At 34.9% G+C, this 25,617-nt stretch overlaps 1 protein-coding gene across 4 annotated transcripts in view; it reads right to left on the bottom strand.

The window, feature by feature from the left end:
* The window catches only part of LOC113056575 (signal-induced proliferation-associated 1-like protein 2), a 111,138-nt gene that overhangs the window by 9,426 nt on the left and 76,095 nt on the right, over window positions 1–25,617 (bottom strand). The window contains exons 11-16 of one of the 4 annotated variants that reach the window (XM_026223334.1): window positions 24,376–24,528; window positions 22,719–22,816; window positions 21,873–21,955; window positions 16,887–17,293; window positions 10,096–10,258; window positions 4,345–4,564 (exon numbers count right to left, since the gene is read on the bottom strand). In XM_026223334.1, coding sequence (XP_026079119.1) covers window positions 4,345–4,564; window positions 10,096–10,258; window positions 16,887–17,293; window positions 21,873–21,955; window positions 22,719–22,816; window positions 24,376–24,528 — 1,124 coding nt within the window. Of the gene's footprint in view, window positions 1–4,344; window positions 4,565–10,095; window positions 10,259–12,085; window positions 12,631–14,266; window positions 15,068–16,886; window positions 17,294–21,872; window positions 21,956–22,718; window positions 22,817–24,375; window positions 24,529–25,617 lie in introns of those variants that run through there. The other 3 variants (XM_026223335.1, XM_026223336.1, XM_026223337.1) reach the window with 3 other exon arrangements.

The raw sequence follows: 25,617 nt of genomic DNA, 5'->3' as shown, positions 1-25,617 counted from the left end.
GATAGACAGGATATGACATAAACATTTCCATCTCACAAAGAACTGGCTCTGAGAATGATGCGAGGGAAAACACTGGAGGTAAATGTGCCTCTCTCTCTCTCTATATCTGAGCCTCAGAGGGACACAATCTGTCAAATTAGAGAATTCACTAGATGAGCAGGGCGAGGGAAGAAAATCAGCAAACTGCTATCTGTCGAAACAATCAGAAATGTATTACACGTGACAGCATTCAGCCTCCTCGGGCCACTCGAAAACCAGCTATAAAAGAATCAGCTCTCGGATTAAAACTGCTAAATGTGTTCATATTACACATCCTTGAAACCAAATGGGATATGATTGTTTGTGTTAGTTGTTGTCTTTATGTGTCACATATTTCACTTTCATCTAAAGAAGGTTTACCCCACTACAGACAACCTGTGTATATATCTTAAATTAAGGTACTTACTGTACACCCGAACCATATTTGGAGACTTAGGCCACATTTAATCTGATAACAAATTTTATTATAATTAAAATTAATTGTAATATTTATATTATTGTTTCCTACTACTACTACTATTATTATTAACAAAATTATAATAAAACAATATTTAATTAATACAATTATATAAAATATAAAACAAGTAATTAAAATGATTAATATTACATTTAAATGAATTCAATAGAAAAATATAATTATATTTTACATAAAAAAATAACAAATGAAACATAATCATCATCATAATAAATAACAATAAAAAATGCTATTGCACAAGACCACAAAATAACTAAATAATAATAATAATAGCATTAACACGATTTTCATGCAAAACATTTGGAAAAAAGAGGCCTGTTAAATTTTAATTAACAATGCAATTTAAAATGAAGATAAAAAGTATTTTTACAGACTTAAGTCAACCTTAAAAATCATATAATAAACATTATTTATATTTATATTACTGTTAAAATGTTTCCTCTTCTCAATAAAATATATTTGTATTTTAGATTTATAATAATAATAATAATAATTATTATTATTATTATTATTTATATAACAATATATACTAATATATAATATTTATAAAAAATAAAATAGAATACAATATTTTTATATAAATAATATTGCATAATACCACAAAATATCAAACTAAGTTTCATTCATTAAATAAAACAACAGGAGTTGGTTAGTTTTTAATAAAACAACATCTGCAGCATGTATCCAGATGTGCTATTCTGTCATTATTAGTTGCAATAAACATGTCAACAGTTTAAGTTGACATGAAATACAGTACTAGATGATTGTTTAGGTCAATGTACACGATATTGTTTCTTGTGGCAATGCTAAAAATACAACTGACTACACACATTCACAAAAAAAAATCAAGCAAAACACAGATATGAACAGTTTGTTCAGAAAAACAGAAAAAAATCCAGCAGCATGTCAGTATTTGCAAATTTATATTAATAAATGTTGTCATCCAATACAATGACATTAAGACAGGTCCATACATACTGTTTTTGGACACAAACACAGTTTAAAAAATTTCATCTCTGTATGCCACCAGAACAGAATCAAGATGAGACCGAAGTGCACACTTTAAGCTTCAATTCAATTGTGACTAGAATGCCCTCAAATTAAAACTCATAGTGTGCACTTTCAGCCCATATCCATTATATAACTGTAACTTGAATATGTTTTGGTCAGCAGCTAAAATAATAAAAATTGTGCCTGTGTCCATACATATACATATATATATATATATACATATATATATATATACATATATATATATATATATATATATATATATATATATATATATATATATATATATATATATATATATATATATATACGGACCCAACTGTAAGTGTGGCTTAAGTTTCCAAACTGCGTTCCCATCAGCGATAAAAACACAGATCCTGACAGCTGTGAGGGGAAGTGGCTGTGACAGGTGTCTTCTCTGTGCTCTTTAGCCATGACATTTTCTTCATCCTGCATTTTAATTAAGGACGCCATATAAAAGGAGTCATGCAGCGTTGTGTGTCACACACGTTCCTGATGGAGGTGTAAGCGCCTCTCTGGACAGAAATCTTCCTGTTTGTGTGACTGCATGAGGCCGAAACGCACTGAATGTGACGAGAGCGTTTACAGACGACAGCTGCTGCTGCTGCTAATGCATGCTGCTCTTCATATGAACTAAACTCTAACAGCAATTACTCTCCAGCATGCTGTTTCAAACCTATACGGTTTTTCTTCAACTCAAAAGAAGTAATACAGCGACTGATGGATGTCATGATCTGAATATGTAAAATAAATAATTTCCCACTTCATTTAGTATATTGGATGAGCTTTGTGCTTGGCCAGAAAAACGACATAAATGTTGATTATACAAAGCGCAATCTGGAACTTTAAAATTACTTTGAAAAGCTTGAAGTTTGAAAGCTTGATGGTTTTACTCAGAGAAGGTAAAAACAAATGTTTTAGCACTTTGTAAACAGTTATTGTATAAAACACAAAAGCTGGGCAACCTCTGAACTGATAATACAGATGGATGGATGGATGGATAAAAAAACGATAGAATGAGACAGAAAAAATGACAGAATGATAGATATAACGATAGAATGACAGACACACAAATAGATAGATAGATAGATAGATAGATAGATAGATAGATAGATAGATAGATAGATAGATAGATAGATAGATAGATAGATAGATAGATAGATAGATACAGATAGCGTCATGGCCAAAAGTATTGGCACCCTTGGTAAATATGATCAAAGAAGGCTTTGAAAATTCATCTGCTTTGTTAATCTTTTTCGTCTTTTATTTAAAAAATTCACAAAAATGTATCCTTTCATTGGATAATAAGAATTTTAAATGGGGGGAGATATCATTAAGAAATAAATGTTTTTCTCTAATACACTTTGACCACAATAAACGGCATCCTTATATTCAATACTTTTTGAAACCTCCATTTGCCAGTTTAACAGATCTAAAAAAAAAAAAATCCTATAATGCCTGATAAGGTTAGAGAACACCTCACAAGAGATAAGAGACCATTCCTTCATCCAGAATCACTCCAGACCCTTCAGATTCCAATCTCCATGTTGGTGCGTCTCCTCTTCAGTTCACTCCTCTCATTCTCTGTAGGGTTCAGGTCAGAGGACTGGAAGGGCTATAGCAGAAGCTTGGTTTTGAGCTCAGTGACCCATTTCTGTGTTGTTTTTGAGGTTTGTGTTTGGATTATTGTACAGTTTGGAAGATCCAAACATGGCCCATTATAAGATTTCTAACATTTTTTATCTGTTGGTATTTGACAGAAGCCATGATGCCATGTATCTAAACAAGATGTCCAGGACCTCCAGCAGAAATATAGGCCCCCAACATCAAAAATACAGCAGTATATTTCATTGTACACATGGGATACTTTTTATCCCTGTTTTCACCAAACCCATATTGAGTGTTTGCTGCTAAAAAGCTCAATTTTAGTTTCATCTGATCATAGAAGCCAGTCCAATTTACAGTTCCAGTCATGTCTGATAACTGAATATGCTTTGGTTTGTTTTTGGATGAGCTAGGACAATCTTTCTTGAAACCCTCCCAAACAACATGTGGTGACGTAGGTGCTGTTTGACAATTTTTTAAATGGTTTTCTGAGCCAGAGACTAAACTATTTTCTGCAGTTCTCCAGCTGTGATTCTTGGAGAGTCTTTAGCCACTCAAACTCTCCTTCTCACCGTGCATTAGGACGATATAGACACACGTCCTCTTCCAGGCAGATTCATAACATTTTATGTTGATAGGAAATTCTTAATTATTGCCCTGGAAATGGGAATTTTCACTGCTCTAGCTCTTTTCTTAAAGCGACTTCACTAATTTGTGAAACTCAATTATCTTTTGCTGCACATCAGAAATATATTCTTTGGTTTTTCTGATTTTGATGGATGATTAAGGGAATTTGGGCTTTGTTTTTCCCTCCTCTTTATATTTCTGAGAAACAGGAAGCCATGGCTGGATAATTTCATGTTTATAATCATGCTGGGATGCTCAGAATTGTGAATATGAATGGGAATATACTTCAGAGATATTTTACTCATAAGAATTTCTAAGGGTGCCAATATTTGTGTCCAACGAGTATTTGAGAAAAACCTTTATTTCATTATGATATTTCTACCAATTTTAAATTCTTATTATCCAATGAAAGGATACATTTTTGTGAATTTTTTAAATAAAAGATCAAAATTATTAACAATGCAGATTAATTTTCACAGCCTTCTTTGATCATATTTACCAAGGGTGCCAATACTTTTGGCCATGACTGTAGATAGATAGATAGATAGATAGACTGACTGACTCACTCTTGAGGTTGGATGTGGGCTGGCTGAGGCTGATGCGGGGTGGTAGGGTGCAGTGGTAGGGTGGAGTGCTGCTGAATAAGATGTCGTTGGGCAGTGCTTGGTCCAGCATGGAGCTCCGTGAGCTGGCATAGGACGATCCCTTTCTGTTACTGCACACGCTCTCGTCTGAGAGAGTCCGGTACAGCGACCGCCGCGGGGACATGCTGCCCGCCGCAGATGCCTGACAGGAAACAAACAACGTCAATCACAGATAATCCACTTGATTTACTCCACCAAGAAATGAAAATGTTGTTATTAATCACTTACTCCCATGTCGTTCCAAACCAGTAAAAGCTTTGTTTGTCTTCAGAACACAATTTAAGATATTTTGGATGAAAACCTTGAGACTGTCCCATAGGCTGCCAAGTAACTAATAGTGTCAAGGTCCATAAAAGTAAGAAAGCCATTGTTGTCCACAAAGAAAACGACTTTATTCAACAATTCCTCTCCTCTGCATCTCTCCGAATCAACGTAGCGCAATTTTGGCAAATCTGAGCTGTACACAGATGGCGTACGCTCTGTGCTGCGCTGATGCATTGTTTGCTTTCAAACCAAAGCTTAACTATACGTGAAAAATGTATCCTTGTGGCGCTGCTGACACAGAAGAGCGTACATGGAGTGTAGATTTTGCCAAAATGGTGCTACGTTGATTCGGAGAGGCACACAGGAGAGGAATTGTTGAATAAAGTCGTTATCTTTGATTTCTTTGTCTATGAAAAGTACTCTGGACGCTTCGTAACGTTACTGTTGAACCACTGACGGCAGATGGAGTATTCTGACGATGCTTTTCATTCGTTTCTGGACCTTGACACTGTTATTTACTTGGCAGTCAATAGGACAGTCACAAGCCTACCGGTTTATATCCAAAATATCTTAAACTGAAGACGAACAAAGCTTTTACGGGTTTGTAACGACATGGGGGTAAGTGATTTATGACAACATTTTCATTTTGGGATGGAGTATCCCTTTAACACCAGAAAAATCTACATTTTAGTTTATTTGATTTGTAATCAAACACATAGACATACATGTGCAATCAAAGTCCCAGAATAATAATCCCAGGGATTTCCTATCTTTCCCCGCAGGACGAAGTTAGTAGGTTTGTTTTGGACTGAACGAATGGAAAGTCCTCACAGTCTTGTGTCTTTAAACAGCAGGGTGTTATAAATAAAGCCTGCTCTTTATCTGCACTGCTTGAGGAAGAGACAGAGAGTTGCTGTTCTTCCGCTTGTGACTAAAGCAGAGCCGTATTTAGTCAGCTGGATGAGAGGGAGAAGTGTGCATCAGACAGAGTCACATGTTCAATATCCAGCACATACTAGCAAGTCCATCCGAAGGCATGTGCTTGTCCAAGTGTTCGTGTAGCTGAAAACAGAAAAGCACGGCACTAGCAATGCCAAGGTCGTGGGTTTCATTCCCAGGGAATGCATGAACTGATCAAATAAATACAGTGTAAGATCAAAGCATCTGCCAAATGCAGAAATCTAAACTTAAAAGTGTTGAATTGAAACTATTATCTACAATCTGAGCATCTTAAATTAATTATCTGAATGGTTTACATAAGCATACTTAACATAAGTAAAGGCACAATACAAACTTTTCACATGAAGCACACTCACAACTGATTTTTAATGGCCTTACATGTTACAAAACCAACATTAGCATTAAAAGCATTAAAACTTGTTGGCAAAAGTTTTATTTTTATTTTATTCTATTTTTTTCCCCCCGAAAAACATTGTACACTCTGGTTCAAAAGTTTGCAGTTTTTGCAGTTAATATACATTAAAAAGATCAAAAGTTACAGTTAAGGCTTTTCTAATGTTATTAAAGACTATTTCAAATAAATGCTGTTAAACTTTCTATTCATCAAATAATCTTGAAAAATGAAATGCATCACAGTTTCAGCATTAATATGAAACAGCACAACTGTTTTCAACTTGAGCAATATTTCACAATTTTACTGTATTTTAACAAATAAACACACCCTTGGGGAGCATAATAGACTTGATTTAAAACATTTAAAAATCTTAATTACACACTGCCTTAAGTTGGCGCCTAGATAAGGAGCTCACCATGTTTCGAACAGACTTACAGTCTTATCAAAAATATCTCTCAAAGGGCATAAGGACAAAGTTAAACACGTGCCCATGAGCTAAACTGTGCTAAAGCTATTCAGATACATTGTATATGTTTTCCATTCAGAGCGTGAGCCAGAGGAAGTTGGTTCATTCCCAGGCGGAGCTGCTTGATCCTGCTCATTTTATTTATAGCACACAATACGTCTTCCACTATTTGAAACATGATCAAAAACATCAGTTTGTTGAAATGCCATCACTGCAGGCTCACGGGATTCAGCCGAGCTAAACGCCTCCGGGCTCAAAGCAACCCTCTGTTTTCACTTCCTTTAGACCAGGATCCCACTCAAATCCCATCGCTCAACCACGAACCAGCCTCAGTGAGCTCGCTCTCGCTCTCTGGCTTCTTGCACACATGCAACTTTATAAGACTAGATCTGGTCTGGTCCTCGAGCTGGTCTGGTCTGTTCTTTCTTCTTTTTTTATGCTTTGATATTCTGGTCAATTATCTGATATCCGGGTCTCTGGTTTCTTGGGTTCCTCATTTAATGGTTAAAAAAAATCTGTGATGGTCCAGAAACAACTCCTTTTCTATGTACACTATAAACAAACTTATCTTATATTACATAATAATGCATTCTGATATGTGACGCTGGAGCACAAAAGAGTCTCGAGTCTCTGGGGTGTCTTTGTAGCAATAGCCAAAAATAAATTGTATGGGTCAAAATTACAGATTTTTTTTTTTGTATGCCAAAAATGCCTAATGTAAATATATCAAAACCTAATTTTATAATAATAATAATATATATATATATATATATAATGTTATTGAATGGTGTATAGCAAAGGTGTATAGAACTAAAATATTTACTTGAAGAATAATATTAAGTTAATATTTAACAATACATTTTGTTAACTAAATAAATGATTATAAACATTTTTGTTAATTGAAATAAAAATAAACTAAAATATAAAAAACTAAAACTGATTTGGTAAAAATACACAACAAAATCATAACATTTTCATATAATAATAAAAAGCTAATTTAAATTCTTAATATTGTAAATAAATAAATAAACTATATTTTTAAATACAAATATAATAGTATATTAAAAATACTACAATATCTTTTAACAATCACACAGCATGCAGATAAACAAAATATATATATTTTTTACTAAGCATTTAAATTTGATTGTTTTTATTTTCAAATTAATTATTTGTACTTGCACATTTTTAGAATTGCATGAATTATTATTAATGAAAAATAATAATATTCATGCATAATATTAATATTAACATTTATAATTATTAATAATCATTATGTATAGTTATGACAACTATCAAATCAAAGGCTACATGAAATATGTTTGCATTTTTAAATACATTTAGAATTTGTATTTAAAATCAATTGATCATATTGCAGGACAAATAAAAAGCATTAAATGAGAGACCGGACATCAGAATATCAGAGACTTCAGGGAGCCAGTAAGAATGAAACCACTTTAGCAACCGCATTGCAACAGCCTGGCGAGATGGTACAGAAGTGCAGATGCTCAGACAGCTGAGGTGTAAGCACAGGAAACACAGACGGCTGTCAGGTGTAAGGTTTATGATATTATGCTGTCAGCTGAGCTGGACGGGACGGTCTGAAGCACAACGACCCGTCTGACTCTGAGAGCAAGACAACGCCACACAGACCGCTAAAAATAGGGCATTGTGCATCTACTCCGGCCCTTCCCGGCAGATAATGGGTGGTAGGAGAGACGCGGGAACTCCTAACGCAATTAAGACAGTCTCCAGGAGCACAGGAGACTTTATAGAAACAGACGCTCCTCCAACAACTTCCTCCCGTCAATCCACAACTAGAACAGAAAGCAGACGCAGCGAGAGCTCGGCAATCAGATCAGCCAAACAGAATCTGTCCGGACCCAGACGAGTGTTATATCATGTCTCTGGCTGATAACACACACACACACACGCACACACACACACACCCTCGTTCACTTCACACACAGAGGTTATCAGCACTGACTGAGACCACATTCACAGACTGATCACAGCTAATGGAAAAGCAATGTTTACAACAGAAAGTGCATGTACAATTAATATACTTACATGGTACTAACAAGACAACCTGGCACTTTGATGGTACATGTCCAAAAATTGCAATAAAAAACATTATTACTACTTTATGTCAATATGCCAATATGGTATTATCATTGGAAATATTTTAAAAACAGTAAAATTAAAGTATTACTTTTAAACCATGGTATTAAACTAAACATTGCTATGGTACTATTACTGTGTCAAAAATGTACCAACATTATTTTATGACGCTATGCATTAAAAACATGGTATTACTATAGTAAATGCATAAAATAAAATAAAAGTATTCCTGTAGCTCAATTGGTAGAGCAATGCTCTATCAAGCGCAAGGTTGTGGGTTCGATTCCCAGGGAACACGATATGTAAAAATGGATAGCCTGAATGCACTGTAAGTCGCTTTGGATAAAAGCGTCTGCTAAATGCATACATTTAATTTAATTTTAATTTAATAAAATAAAAACAGTATACCACAGTGAACCATGGTATTAGTGTAAAACAAACATAATTTTATCATGGTAAACAAAAAACGAGCAAACAAAAAACATGGCAATTTAAAAGCATAGTACTATCAAGGTACTTATCTAAATCACTATGGTATTACCAGACTTTTTCGTTAATACTGTTTAACCATCGTATGACTCCAAAAAAAAAACAAACAAACATATTACTACTATAATAGGTAGTACTATTGTCCATTCTCCAAAAAAACAACAACAAAAAAACAAACATTTTGTCATTGACATACTAAAAACATACTATCAAAGTACATAAGAATCTGGTATTATCATATCGTAGTTGTCTACAAAACATGGCATTTTCATGGCATCATGTTTTAAAGCACATTCTAACATAATGTCTAAAAACATGCCATGGCAAAAATATGGTGTTACTATTGTACGCATAAGACTATTAAGATACACATCTATACATTTACATATATCTACTATTATCTATCGATTTTTTTTTCCATGGAGCTTGTCTAACAAACTGTTTTACCATCATACATACAAAAACATGGTATTACCATAGTACACATCGAACCCCCCCCCCCCACCAAAAACAATCAAGGTATTACCATGGTATATGCCAAAAAACACAGTACTGACAAAATAAATATCTAAAACAATATGGTATTACAATGGCCTAAAAACATCAACATGGTATTACCATGGTACACACTGACCCCCCCCCCAAAAAAACCCCAAACAAACATGCTATTTCCATGGCCAAAAAACAACAATACGGTATTACCATGGTACATGCCAGAATCCCTCGGTGTATTACCACAAATAAAAATATATATATTATTGCACCAAGAAACATGACACAAAAACATGGTATTAGCACAGTATCATGTCCAAAAAACATGGTTTTATCATAAAAGCACTTACCAAAAAAATCCATGCGTTCATACCATGCATTCAGACTGATGCAGTACTATTTATTACCACAGTATGTTTGATATGACCGCAGTATCTGTATTTAGTGAAGATGAGCTCAGTATGTGTGATATAAGACTCCTCTGTACCTTCCTGTGGCCGCTCTCTCCAGGAGGGCTTTCAGACCGCATCATCTTCATGTAGTCCTCTTTAGACACGCTGGGCTGCAGACCTCCGTCCTTCAGCTTGTCCGGTCCTCTGTCCGGTCCTCTGTCCTGCAGCCGACAGGACGGCTCTGCGGCGTTCAGCTGTCTGCGGGACACAGAGCCGCACAGGTAAGAGAGTTCATCCTAATCAACAGAGCTCATGAGTGCTTCTAAATTCTTTATGCATTCAATGGTTCTCTCTAATTTTTTCTTATTGTTCTACAAGTTGGTCCCACACATGTATAACTATGTTAAAACCAGTTTATACTCTTTATAAACAAGCTGTGAAAACTTTAGCAAAAAAGCCATGGCGTTATCATCACTGCAATATTAGTTTTTTTTTTGCACGTGTCTTTGATGTATGTATTAACTACTTCATGATCTTGCACAAGGTGTGACTTTCTGTAAGGTCAATATTAGGCAGATTAGGTCATCAGTTAGAGGTGATTGTTTGACTACATATAAGAAAACAGTTTTTGGACAATCTGCCTTTTCAGTTGGAGCAGCAGAAAGATGGAATTCAATACCGATTTATCTTGGAGAGTGTACAACATTTTGTATTTTTAAACTATGCATGGCTTTACTTGGCACTCGACAGCATCTGGAGCAAGTCATTGATCAGGCAAACCCCAGTAATTAGAAGAAAATTAAATCATGCCTTTTCCTGGAGCATGTGGCGAATGACATAGCTTTAAAAAAATAAACAAAACAAGCCAATACGAATAAAAAGTAAATACTAATACATTATACAGATCCACACAGAACAGCGTTAAACCAAAGTACAATACTAGGAGATAAAATAAAAATCATAAAACAAACAAAAGTTTATGAATTCTTAAAAACAAATAGTAAATTAAACAACTAAAACTTAAATTCAATAAAATTAATTAATGTGTGTGTGTGTGTGTGTGTGTGAGAAAATAAATGAAATTAACTATGCAAATAATAATGAAACCAAATAATAAAAAACAAATAATTACAAAAGTAATAAAAATAGTATAATACATAACAAAATAAAAATAAAAAATAAACTGAAGAGTAGCTATAACTTTTGAAACTTTTTAAAATAAATTAAATATCCCTTGAATGCAATAAGGCATAAGTTTTTAATATATTTTGCATCAATATTTAACATTTTTGTACATAAAACTGGAAGAAAATCTGAAATGCAGCAGCATATATTATGGTTAAACCTGCTGTATTACAGACTCAGGCTGACAGACATCCACAGGGAAACAATGAGAGGCATTTCAATGCACAGCTTCATTTCTTCTAGAATGTCCTTGTAAATAATATACGAGATGTAAAGGTTACCAATATACAAACTGCAGCCGCGTTAAAAATACTCAGCGAGTGTATATACAATATACTGAAAGTGAGTTAATTAATACTGTGAGAAGTTAATATTCAGAAATGTGCTGTCTTTAGCCCTATTGACTCAGGATTAGTATTATCTAGGGACCTTGTGAGATTTTGAAATTATCCCCCAACCCTCGCATCTGAATTTTGTGTGATGCATTCACATGGGATAAGCAAAACCTGTGATTTTACTCAAATTTACTGACTTATCTCGCGGATACCTTGAATCTCAAGGCTTTGGAAGTCCCGTACTATGCTCCAGATGGATTTAAAAAAGAAGAAATTCATATAGTTTAGCATATGCTTGGTTTTTTTTTGGAACACATTAACCTTAAAACCTTTTCAGCTTTCTATTTCTGCAAATTGTATGGTGGAGCAATATGATGACAACACCTAAAATACTATCTTATAACTCCAACGGTGCTCCATTCTTCGCAAAATATGGATAAAAACCTAGAAAATTACATACAACCCGCCAAATCACAGAGATGTTGATTCACATGGGACTAATAGTATCACAGGACCTCGGTTTTTGGCGAAATATGGTAGGTATTTTTGCGGGGGAATTTTTTACTTTACAAATTACAGACATGGCAGATTCGCACAGGATTAAGATCACAGACAACCTCCGCAATTATTCCTATTTATTCACTAATCCTGTGCGAATAGGGCTTCTTATGTCTTAGATAAAAATAACAACGGAGCAATGCAGCAAAAATCCAAACAAGTGCAATAGTGAAAAGGACATATAAACACTCACTCAAAGCCCGCAGGTGCTGGACAATGTCATCACAGCAGTCTGGCACTAGTGTCACGGTTTTAACACAGTTAGTGACCCACTGGCCTTTACTGGTGTATGTGTCTATGAGCAACTGTTGATACGAGCACTACAGGCTATGTCTGAGTCTGACAGAAACTGTCGAGGTGTGAAGGAGAGGAGGGTCGGTGTGGCACAGTGGGGAGAATTTCAACTCCAGACATTTACACTCAGTGGGGAGAACAGAAAGGTCAGGGGTCGAAGGGGTGAGCACAAACATACACAACAGTGGGGGTGTGTGTCTGTACCTGGACCGCTCGGCTAGAGCCTTCAGAAGGAAAGACAACAAGCTCTCGGCTCCACTGAGCAAAAGAAGCCAAGGAAAGTAGAAGAAACAGAAGAAAGTTAGCAGCTGCAGTTTACAGTGTCAAGCTGCACTGCAAACGGGGAAAAAAGCTTCATTAGCAGGCACAACAAATGCGAGCGATATTGGATGATTTGTCTAGAGGCTTGGTTACATAACGTGAAATAAAGGCTGAGGTGGAATAAACCAGGAAAGGAGGTGCTAACTGCATTACACAGCTTCTTTCATAACAGCTGGAGAAAAGCAGCTCTGCCGCACCATCAATCTTAGAAGAGCTTAACTGGAAACTTTCACTGAACAAAAGACATTAGTGAAGAGATGGACCGGAGAGTTACACACTTGCTGTCTAAACGTGGACAAAACAGACATCTACTGCTGTCAAATAATACATATACATATATAAGTACACAATAATAATTAAAGACAAACCCAAACTGAGTTTGTTGCATTTTAGATCAAAGACAGCAAACGGAATGTGTCATTTGAATTTTGAATATATAGAATTATAATAGTTAAAATAAACTGATATTCAAATTCAAATAACTGCAATTTGTAGCTAAACTGAAATTTGATTAAACGAAAATAGAAAGAACGATAGATACACTGTAGATAGAATGAAAAATAAATAAGACCGATTTATTGATTTGAGGTAAATTGGCCCCTTTTTGAATATCATCTCAATGTCAAAAGTGGCCAAATTTACCATAAATGAATACCAGAGCTAGAATATTAGAGGAAAAGCAGAGGTGGCTCAGTCGCTTCCCCTCCAGGATCATTCGGAGTCCAGTGGCCAACATCGATCTTCTGTGTGGAACAGTACAGTCCACAGGGATCGGACATCAGCATACAGATCAGTAATGAGAAGAGACACATGCCAAGTATATTACGTCTGCACGTTTACAGAGCTGATCTGGCACAGAACTCACGTCGATCAAGCCCTGTTAATCTACCGATGGTTCCTTTCAGGCCTTGGTGATACTCGGATCGATAGAGGAAAGATTCACTTTGATCTGAAATCTATTGCAGACGGTTTTTCGTCCTTGAAAACTGGAATTGCCTGACGATTGTGCCAGCGGAGAGATTAATTGGATAAAAAGAAGTGAGAGACCTTCGCTGCTGGCTAAATTCAGCCTCGGAATAGATTGGTCTCTCCTGGCCTTTTAAACCAGACGCTTAATGAGTCACACTGGCGCAAGCTTGGAGGGCAAGATTAAATTTAATCAAATCTAAGGCCCAACCTAATTGTTCGCATTAAGAAATTACAATACAACTCTTTTTAGACATACTGTAGTTTTGCTTGAGTGCTTTACACGCTCAAGAGATTTCGAGGTCTTGAGTATGTGGTAATGGCAAATGGTAAATTAAATTAAATAACTTTCATATGAAGCGTCTTAATGCTGCTTTTAGTGGCCCAAACAATTAACTCCCAAATAAACCAATCATACAAAGCAAATGCATCCCATTCCACACATGCACACACTCACCCACTCTCGGACTGAATCGGGGGCTCGTCCGGGATGGGTTTGTCATCAGAGCTCCTACGGCTTTGTGTGTGTGCATCAGTGCTGGGCCCTGGCTCCTGGCTACTTTGGGGGGCTGCCTGAGTTCTGGAAGGTTCTGGAGAGGACATGTGCTTAAATCTGTGGGGTAAGGGGGTACCGGAGTGGTGGGAACCACTGGCCAACGCACATGGGACAAAGGAACGTGTGACCCAACCATCAAAGCAACACGAAATTGATTTTCTGTACTGTTTAATTTAAAAACTGGTGGTTAAATAAAGAAGGGAAATACTGTACAAATGTGCCCAGTGGCATTTTAGGAAGTTTTAACATCTGGTTAATTTCAGAGAGCAGTTATGTTTAGCTACGACTTTTCAACCACACAGTATTATTTCTGTCTTACAATCATTCATATTATCACAGAAGTACTGGGATAAAAGTTTATAGTTTGGATGTCTATGGTAAAGATCAAAATGGGGCAAATCTATTTTTGAAAGTAATTTTCTTTTCAAAATAGCACATTTGCTGATTTCAACATTGATTATATTGTTTCCTCCACTGGGAGATAACGAATGACTTTATCTGTCATTGAATCATTCATTGATTCAATGAGATTTGTTCTTGCATTAACATATTTTGGTATGTCTAATTTTAAAAGCAAGCTAAACCAAGAAGAAAATGCATCATTATTACAATTTAAGTCCTTGTTTTGGATCAAAGCAAATTATCTACAGTTATGAAAGCACCAAGTGGCCATTATACCATTTTGAATAGTCTTTCATGAATGTAAACAATCTGCAAAGTTATAAAGCCGTTTCAAAGATGAGTGCTACTCTAATCTTGAGGAGTTCAATGCTTGATTTACAAAACGCTTGCTCTTGAAAGATGGCTCATCACCCAGTTTATTTGGACCATCTGGCTCCACTCAATCACAACCTGTATGAATAACAAATAATGTTTATTTTTTATATCGAGCATTCAAAATACAGAACTATGGCAATGGGTATACTGTGTCCGACATGTGCTGTATGCAGTAGGCCAATCACAACAGACTAGGGCCATCTGACCAATCAGAGAACAGTAGGAGGGGTTAAGAGGGAACGGCTTTAAACGAACAGTTTGAGATTAATTGGATATTGCATATTTTGAGAAAGCGAAAGCGTTTTTGACCTTGTATGCATTTAAAGCCCCTGTAGGAGACTCCAAGACAATATTAGGAACCTTAAAAATTGCACAATAGGGGCATTTTAAAGTAATACGACGCAGCTGGGTCCTGTGAACAATCCCTTGGGCTTTCGTTTAAGAAACAGTGGGTGAATTCTGCATTGACAGCGCTCTGTTCTGGCATCTTTTGAAATGTATTCACAAGTCAAACATTCACTCAAAAACACACACATCAGAACTGACAACATGCCTATGAGCAGGACCCTGACCTTTCTACAACAGCATGACAGTTGCCATTCTCCCCGATCTCAAAGAGACTTCTTACCATTTGTTCTGCCTTTTATGTAACATCCTATGCTTACAATTCTTTACATAAAAAGCATTAATACCTGTGTAAAGCTGTATACTTTTGAAAAATCTCTGGTTCTGGTTCCTATATTACCTCAATTACACAACTCCCACAATTATTCTACATTGCAAATAATGACTTCAATGAAAGACAATGCATCTTTCTTTTCCATGATGAAAAAATAACAATTCCATGATAATAATAAGAAATGTTTCTTGAGCAGCAAATCAGCATATCAGAATGATTTCTGAAGATCATTTGACACTGAAGACTGGAGAAATGATGCAGAAAACTTAGATTTGATCGCAGCAATAAATTACATTTTAACATACAGAATATTCATATAGAAAACTGTAATAATAGTGTACAATATGAATGTTTTACTGCATTTTTGATCAAATAAATGCAGCCTAAATGAGCAATAGAGTCTTCCTTCAAAAACCGCCCCAAATATCTGAACTGGTCAAGATTTTAGCATCTATAAAATGAGAACACAAGTCAATATCAGTCATTTAGATGTAAAATGCCTGCAGACCTGTTACTAAAAATCAGCATTCATCTCACTACAAGTGAATACACACAGCTGGATATTTAACATGTCAAAATAGGCAAATTACTTAAACAGTTGCACCCAATTACCATATTTTTCGGACAATAAATCGCACCTGAGTATAAGTCGCATCAGTCCAAAAATACGCACTGGACAATAAGTCGCATTTATTTAGAACCAATAGAAAACATTACCGTCTCCAGCCACGAGAGGGCGCTCTATGTCTTCAGTGTAGACTACAGGAGCACAGAGCAGCATAGAGCGCCCTCTAGCGGCTGGAGACGGTAATGTTTTCTATTGGTTCATTTCTCTTGGTTCATTTCTCTCGGTTCATGTCAAATTAATTTTGATAAATAAGTTGCACCTGACTATAAGTCGCAGGACCAGCCAAACTATGAAAAAAAGAGTGACTTATAGTCTGGAAAATACGGTAATTGTATGTTTGTTTGTGCGTAACTGGAAGAATATGCATATGCATATTTATTAACAATAACTGATGGCAGAGAGGGAAGTGCACATATTCTGATGTTAGCATTCAACGGTGGAAATCCATCCAGCAGGCTAATCAATAATGTTGGCAGAAACATTATCTGAACATTATCAGCCAGGAAATGCTCAATCCATTTAACCTCAAGATACAAATCTGACTTATTTATATTCTCATAAGCATCAGCTGTCTCTCTTTTGCTCACCTAGAATGAGATGAGATCTCGCTCAGGTCTCCCATACTCGTGTCCGCGGGGCCATGTCCGGTGGCCAGAGCCGTGGCGTAGCTCTGGGGAAGGTATAACCTGCTGTGGTCCTCCTCCGTGGATCCTTCTTCTGTCAGCTCCGGTGTCCACGGGTGTCCCGGATCAGACGCGCCGCGGCCCTGGAGCATGACACGGGAAACAGACGCGCCGGCGACCCCCGGGGGCATGCTACAGGGCGCAGTGTCAATGCCGCTGTCTGTGGAGGCTCCTTTAATGTAGGTGAGACCCAGCATCTCTGGATCCATCAGGTCCCCGGAGCCGAAGTGCTTCTCATCACTGTTACTGCTGGAGGCGTTGCTGGACAGAGTGTTGCTGCTGGAGTGGCTGGAGTTCTTATCGCCGCCCTGCTGGAGGACGACAGAAAAACATATCAGGGAAACATTAGCAATAGGGCCATTTTGGCAAGACATCTACTAAAGCCTGGCTCACACTGCAGGAGTTTTAAAATCCTAGCTGATTATGAAATCCAGTTGCATGACACACATAAGGAGAATCTTTGCAGACTATCTTCCCTCCGATCTTAAACATGCACACACTACAAGATTTGCTGCAGCATTTGCTATTGTGAAAGTACTGACGTAATAATAAAGCCATCATCATTCGGATTTAAATCCTAAAAATCAAACATGTTTGACCCTGATTTGTGTGCTAGCAGATCTGGAGGTGCAAGATTAAATCTGTGAATGCTTCACATCACAAGAGAACCCGTGCTGAACATCCCCATAGCACTTGCATTTTCAGACTTGCACTCTTAGATGCATGCACTTCCACAAGTGATGCCACTTGCAGTCTTTTTTATATTTATTTTATTATTTATTATTACTTTTTATTTAATCTTTCAACATATTACACAAGTCACCAGGTGAGGAAGACAAAAAAATCAGGCTAAGTCACTTGCAATCAACACGAACCGTGCCTTTTGCCAAGTGGTGGTTTAAAACTGCGATTAACACTAATTTAGTACTATAACAATTTTAAGCAACAACTTAGCAGCCATATACCAAGAACTAGTTCTATTTTCTCAAACAACATAAAAATTATGGAAAATAAATACATATAAATAATATATATATATTTAATAAGAAATATGAAAAAGACATAAAATATAAATATAAATATGAAAAAGACATATAAAGCCATGAACAAAAATTATAAACAAACAAGTAAATAACTCTGTCTGCTAGGAGAATGAAAAATGGTAAACGTACCAAAGAAAAATTAATAATAGGGCCATTTTTTGGGCAAACATTTGCTATGGCATGTTTATATTTAAAAATGAAAAGGAATACAAATTAATTAATCGATTAAAAAAGTAATAATTCTACAGCAACAGCACTGCTATATTTACGTGGACAAGAAACATTTTTATAAAAAACTATCATACAATAGCAACTAGCAACGTACAGTATATAGTATACATAATTATAATAATATACATAATATATATATATATATATATATATATATAATAACTAATGTTTAACACACAAATAAAATTATTAAGAACTCTATATATTATATATATAGATTTGTGTTTATATATATAATAAATTCATAATACACTATATATATATATATATATATATATACGCATATATATATATATATATATATATATATATATATATATACACACACACACACACACACATATACACACACACACACATATATATAACAATATAAAATAAATGTAATAGGATTTACATAAATATACATAAATAATATATATAAAAATAAATAAATATATACATATGAGATCAAACTTATACTGCCAGCTTAAGTACCGAAGCTCAATATTTTAAAACACATTGACTAACCATTTAGAATTGGGTTTAAATATTATACAAAGGAAACAAAACACAGTATCTATCATCCCATTGTCTCCGTGACATTTTGTGCATGCTTGCATATTTTATGATCTTTAATTCTAATTAGCGGATGGAAAACAGGCGGTGTCTGCCATCGTATTCTGTCATGTGATGCCTTCTTTAGTCCAAACTAATATCACGCCACTTTAATGTACCGCTGCATGCTGCAAAGACCCGCAAAACTAATTACTGTCAGCTCATGAATAATTCTGCGACTAGTAATGTATGCAAATATGAGCTGTATTCATTAATTAGTGTGCAGACAATAGGCGTAATAAATCAAGAGAGCAGACCAATGTACATCTCCCAGCATTTTACACAACGCAACATACATTAGAGACCATTCAGAGCTAAAAAGGTTTGTTAGAGATACTGATATAGACACAGCACTTAACGTGAATGAAGAGAGCGTCCTTTAATCTTTCATGCTTCTCTGTGTTTGTTTAAAAAGCTGTACAGATAAAAACCACCTATAGCTCTTCTTTGCAGACATACAAATCATATTCAGTAGATTAAACGTTCTCAGGATCGTAAAGCCTTCAGAGAAACTGAGAAAATCATTAGAGAACATAGCAATAGTTTACTTTCATTTTAGTGAAGCTGATTGGATATGACACTTAACGTGGGCTGGAATGAATTAAGACAATATCTGCTGATTTCTTTAATGGAAATTGTTCAATTAGGAAGTAACGTGATTAAAAACTGCAGTGTTTGCACATGCTCTTCACAGTCTCTGAAAGAGAAAAGCCTCATTAAAAAGAAGTATTAACATTAGTGTAAGCCAGACATTAATTTACCTTGGAGCAAATGAAGATGATCGCACTGATAACATATGTTTTCATTTATGAACGAGGATGACACGTGGTTTATTGCAAAAAATAAAAACTGAATTGACAAGCTTTTACAGTTAATTTCTATAAAATTGTCCTCCGTAAACTGAAAAAGAAAACAAAGTCAGTAACATTTTTAAGCGAAGGGTTAATGATGCTTAAATAAATGCAAATGCAGTGCAACAAAATGACGATGCTTAATTATTTTTGCATCATTCACTACTGATAAAATATAGTTATTAACCTTTTTTCTTTTTGCTTATGAGAGTATCTCTGTTAACTAAAGCCAGACTCATCAGTGAAAAATTCTACAAATGTAAACTTCACTTCAGAAGAGAAATGACGCTCGCTAGGTTTGGAGGAGAGCTTCTATCTACTGTACACTGTATCTTCAATACAGGAGCCTGTTGTTTCTGCACTAAATGACTGTAATTCACTTTCAGCTGGATGCCGGTGGTCAGACGCTATAACAGGAGCTGACAGTGTGAGATATTGGGTAAAACACACATTGGAGGTGAGAGAGAGAGAGAGATAACAGCACCAAGGGCGGACTGACCTTATCTGCATTCATTCATCACACTGACACACATGCACACTGACAGCAGCACCAGCGGTCTCATGCGTGTCTGTCACACGAAGGCTTTCAGTCAACGCAGAAACACTAAAGACGAGTCGGAGAACTGTCCCAAGCAGAGGAAGCACATTCATATGTGAAGACCACATTGAAACACATTCAGACACTGTAGGGAAATCTAAACATACAGTTGCATGTATAAACAAATGCCTCCTGCTGGCCAGACACTATCCAACTGAATTATAAACAGATCACATGGTTTATTTCTGTCCTTTAAATGAACCGGACCTCATAAGCTCCTATACGGATGTAGGACAAGCCTCTGAATCCACATAAAGTTTATATCAAACAATACGATTTTAAGGGTTTGAACTGTGGCTTGTGAATTGGGAAGACTCTTAGTAAATTATTATTTCATCATGTTGTTTAGCAGTGTTTATCTATACAATGCAAAACAAGCATTGCATCTAATGTAGGTGATTTAACCCTATCCATAAAAAAAAAAATTCTCTCCTCAGCCTTGGAAAACCTGGATTCATGAGGTAGCCTAATTTAAAAAGAGAGAAAAGGTGTCTATTTGTGCCTGTAATGACGCATATGCATGAGGTGATTGTTTCCTTTTTTTCATATCGGAATATATATCACAGAAAAACAAAATATCGCAATGTGAGTTTTTTTTCCAATATCGTGCAGCCCTAATTTCTAATACGGGAAAAGTTATGAATGCTCATTTTTCTATTAAGGCCAATAATTCTGTAAATATTTTTTAAACATAATAATATTTTATCAGGTAGAAATTCATTTTTTTTTATAAAAAAAAGAGTATTGTCATTTTAGTACACTCCTATTATATATATATATATATAAATTTGTTTATTTTTGTATTTTCTGTCATCTGTCTATAAAGTTACCTGTCTATAAAAGTTAACCTATCGTTTCATAATAATAATAATAAACATTAGTTTATATATCGCCTGTAAAAGTATCATAATAGCACCATTTTTTTAATAAAGACTATTATGATGATAATGGTTTCTAATTATCTTAAGTTTTAAATATTTAGTTTTTATTTTTGTATTTCTAGATTTTAATTTTAATTTTACTTAACATTTTAGCAATTATGCTGTCATTTGTCATTTTTATTAGCTATTTTTTAATGTTTTTTATTTAAGGTTTAGTTTTAATTATTTTAGTACTGCGAGTTAAACTTAATTAAGAACTAGGAGTAGTGCCTTGGCAACTAGTTGAAATAAATAAATAAAAAATAGATTTTTTAGTTTTGTTTTAATATTTAACTTTGTTTTACTTTTATTTTATTTTATTTTTTTTGGTGAATGGTTTAGTTAACTATAATAAGAAATCCTGAGTAAAATATTATTTAAAAATCCCCCCCTTTCCAAATAAGATTTCCAATATTTAATTTAAAATATATAATTTTTTTTAACCTATTGTAATCTATAGATACTTCTACTTTCTATAAAAAAATAAAAAATCTCTAATTACAGCAGATGTTCCAGAGGAAACATGAGGGCCACTGAAGGGTTAAAAAGCTTGGACATCACTGTTTTAAAGGCATTTAATGGTTGAACTAATGTTTGGCTCTTGGCATCACTTGTCTTCTGTTGTGTGTTAAATGGGGGAATAGTCTTACCCGTGTCAATTTGTTTGGTGAATCCTTGCCTCTTTCCTTCAAGGAATTGAGGATCTTGGTGGAAGGGACGTGCCATTTCGCCTCTGAGAAGAAAGAGTGAAGGATAAACATGCAGATCGCAGAATTTCTGACTGTCTGACATGGTTTCTAGCTGCTCACTGGTTTAGATAAAAAGTGCATTTGTAATTTAAAATGCAAAAATATAAATATATATATATATATTTATATATAAATATGACTAGGTGAAAAAATAAAATAATTTACTACTACTAATAATAATTCTACAAGATAAAAAAAAATTAAATAAAAAATAATACCATTCATTTTGTAAAAAAAAAAAATGCAGCCCTAATTTCTACTACTGGGAAAGTTATGAATGCAAATTTTTCTAATTATGGCAATAATCATGATAATATTTTCTAATTATAATAATATTTTATCCGGTAGTAATTCTGAGCAATGTCATTTTAGTACACTGTTAATATATATTAATTTGTTTATTTTTGTATTTTCCATCATCATTTTGCTTTTAGTTTTAGCAATTTGTAATTTAAAATGCAAAAAAAAACTATATAAATATGACTATGTTAAAAAGTAAAAAAAATTACTACTACTACTAATACTGCTACAAGATAAAAAAAATAAAAAAATAAAAAATATTACTATTCATTCTGTAAAAAAAAAAAAGGTCTGCTGTGTCTGTATATAGGGTTAAATAAATGTGCCAAAAACAGTGTGATTATTGATTTATATATATATATATGTGTGTGCGCAGTGGCTGAAGTCTGTCTGAGCGTCTGTGTTCAGTGAAGGATGAGAGTGAGGCTGTGGATGTGTGAAAGGCACCTGAAGAGCATGTCCTCTCCAGCGTCGGCTCTCTCTCTCCGTCTCCCAGCATGCCCTGGGCTTCAGCCGAGCGCTCGTGGAGCACAGGAGACTGACACCTGCGGACGAGAGCGGTTAGAGCTCAAGACTCATGGGAACGGCCAGAATTACTCCAATCAGCCAAAAGAGATGTTCATCTTTCGTTGCAGTGCACAGAGTTGGATTTAAACACCTCCAGCTGTGATCAAAGTCTCCGCCTCAATGGGATTGGTTGCAGAAAAACACTGGATATTAAGAAGAAGTCAACAAAGTCTGGTAATAAACTGTGTGAAGATCCTGTGGCTCACGTCTGCAGATGTTGATAGATTTTGTCGATGCTGGACGAGACGTGTGAAATCTGATAAAAGTGTGCAGTGCTAAAGAGAAATCTTAATGGCCAACTTAAAATCAAGGACTGATTACTTTTATTAAATTAGAAAATTACCAACTACTCTGCCTGAAAATTAATTCGGTTACACGTGAATTAATTTCTAAAAATGCAAATCAATTTATGTCAGATAGACAACACAATTCACTATATAAAATGTACTTAAAATGTGAGATAAACATTACATTAAATAATATATTAAATAATTTATATGAACAAATGTTTATTATATAAATATTTATAAATGAATAAATGCTTATTAATTAATATATTGATTCATGCATTTAGAAAATGTTCAATAAAATAAATACAAAATAATATTTTTTATTAAATACTAAAACTATATAGATAGATAGATAGATAGATAGATAGATAGATAGATAGATAGATAGATAGATAGATAAACAAAAATAACATTAATAATTGGTTAGTTAATTTATTTAAATTAATAGTTTTTTATGTAAATTAACACTAAATGAATACTGACTAAAATTTAATAAAAAAAACTGATTTATCAATTAATTTTATATTAATATAATTGATAAGACCAAGACGTTAATACAAAAAAAAATGTATTTATGAAATGAACATTTTTAATATAATCCTATTAATTAATATTGTTGGTTGATTTATTAATTTATATTAACTGAACCAATAAATTAATACAAAATTAAACTAGGGTAAACTAAATAAATATGGAATAATATTTGATACAAACTGATTAATCTAATATATATTTATTGATTGATTTATTTCATTTGAGTTAACACATTAATACTAAATTAAACTAATAAATAAATACTAAAGGAACACCTGATGATGAAATGATCAATGTACCGTATTTTCCGGACTATAAGTCGCACTTATAGTAACATAGTCAGCGACTTATAGTCCGGTGCAACTTGTTTATCAAAATTAATTTGACATGAACCAAGAGAAATGACCCAAGAGAAAACATTACCATCTCCAGCCGCCAGAGGGCGCTCTATGCTGCTCAGTTCTTCTGTAGTCTACACTGAAGACATAGAGCGCCCTCTGGCGGCTGGAGACGGTAATGTTTTCTCTTGGTTCTTGGTTCTAAATGAATGCGACTTATAGTCCAGTGGGACTTCTATGTTTTTTTCCTCATCATGACGTATTTTTGGACTGATGCGACTTATACTCAGGTGCGACTTATAGTCCGAAAAATACGGTAATCGTATTAGCTGTGTGCATGTCATATGTGGAGCAGAATGAGTGCGTGTGTGTTACCCGTCGTATCCCGGCAGCTGGTTCCAGCCGGTGCTTGCACAGGGTCCCGGGTCGCTGGAGGACGACTGGTTACTGGGTGAGCTGCGATAGTGTTGGGACGCGTCTCCTTTACTGCAGGACGAGACCAGAGGCTTCTCAATGTCCTGAACGCTCCTGCAGCGAGAGCAACACACATTCTCACTCCAGCTGCGATGCTGATACCCACACAGAGGAGTGCAACGTCAGTCTGAAGTCACAATGCACCGACCTGAACGCACTAATGATGACGTGCACCAACAATATGCATGCTAGTATATTAATGCATTAATGTCCTTTAACCCCTGTAAATATCTTACATTCATGCATGCAACCTTGAATTCAAGGTAAACATTTCATCACTTCATGCATTTCTTTTGAAAATGTAAGAGGAGTTTGCATGTGTGTTTTTTGTGTTAGTATTAGTGCATCACTAATAAGAGGGTAAGATTGTTACACAGCTCTCTCCACATGCAGTCTCATTGAGGAGCTGGAAAGGTCATCAACACTGCGAGGAACAAATGACCACATTATAACAGACCATAGTTGAGAGGCATATCGCCTGCATACCAAATACAGGAAGCTGAATTCATGATCTGGGTCAGTAAGTTTCCCGGGAACACCGGAAATGCAACACAACACTTTCCAGCAGAATGTAAATTGTCAGTGCACGCTGAAACTGAAAATGTTGCATGCAACTGCACGATCCATGTTTATTTGCTGTTGTTTTTCCACATATTTGGTTAATGCATATTTTACATATTTGTTGTTTTGTCACATATTTGAGTCAATTTTCCCAATATAAGAATCAGGTTTGTGCACTGAAAAAAATCTTAATGAGTATGTTTGTCTTATTTTTCAGTTAAAATATATTTATTTTAAATATAGCTTTAAAATATTGTATAAATGCATTTCAACAACTTCACAATGTTTTCTAAGGGGAAAAGAGATTTTCAAGCTTTAAAACTGAACATACTATACAATGATAGGCAGGATTATGTACTGTACTATGTTTAAACGAAATGTTTTTTAAAGTGTTTTTCAATGCACAGCAAGGCTGCATTTAATCATAATACACCAAAAACAGCAATACAGTGAAATATTACTACAATTTAAATGATCTGTTTTCTATTTCAATATACATATTTCAGGTTTTCACCCTTTATGTGAGTGAATCTTTATGAGTATTTTTGTTTTGTTTCCCAGTTTCAATAAATTTACTGGAGC

The sequence above is a fragment of the Carassius auratus genome, chromosome 38 (assembly GCF_003368295.1).
Source record: "Carassius auratus strain Wakin chromosome 38, ASM336829v1, whole genome shotgun sequence".
Taxonomy (NCBI): Eukaryota; Metazoa; Chordata; class Actinopteri; order Cypriniformes; family Cyprinidae; genus Carassius; species Carassius auratus.
This window is presented reverse-complemented; position numbering and strand designations above follow the sequence as displayed.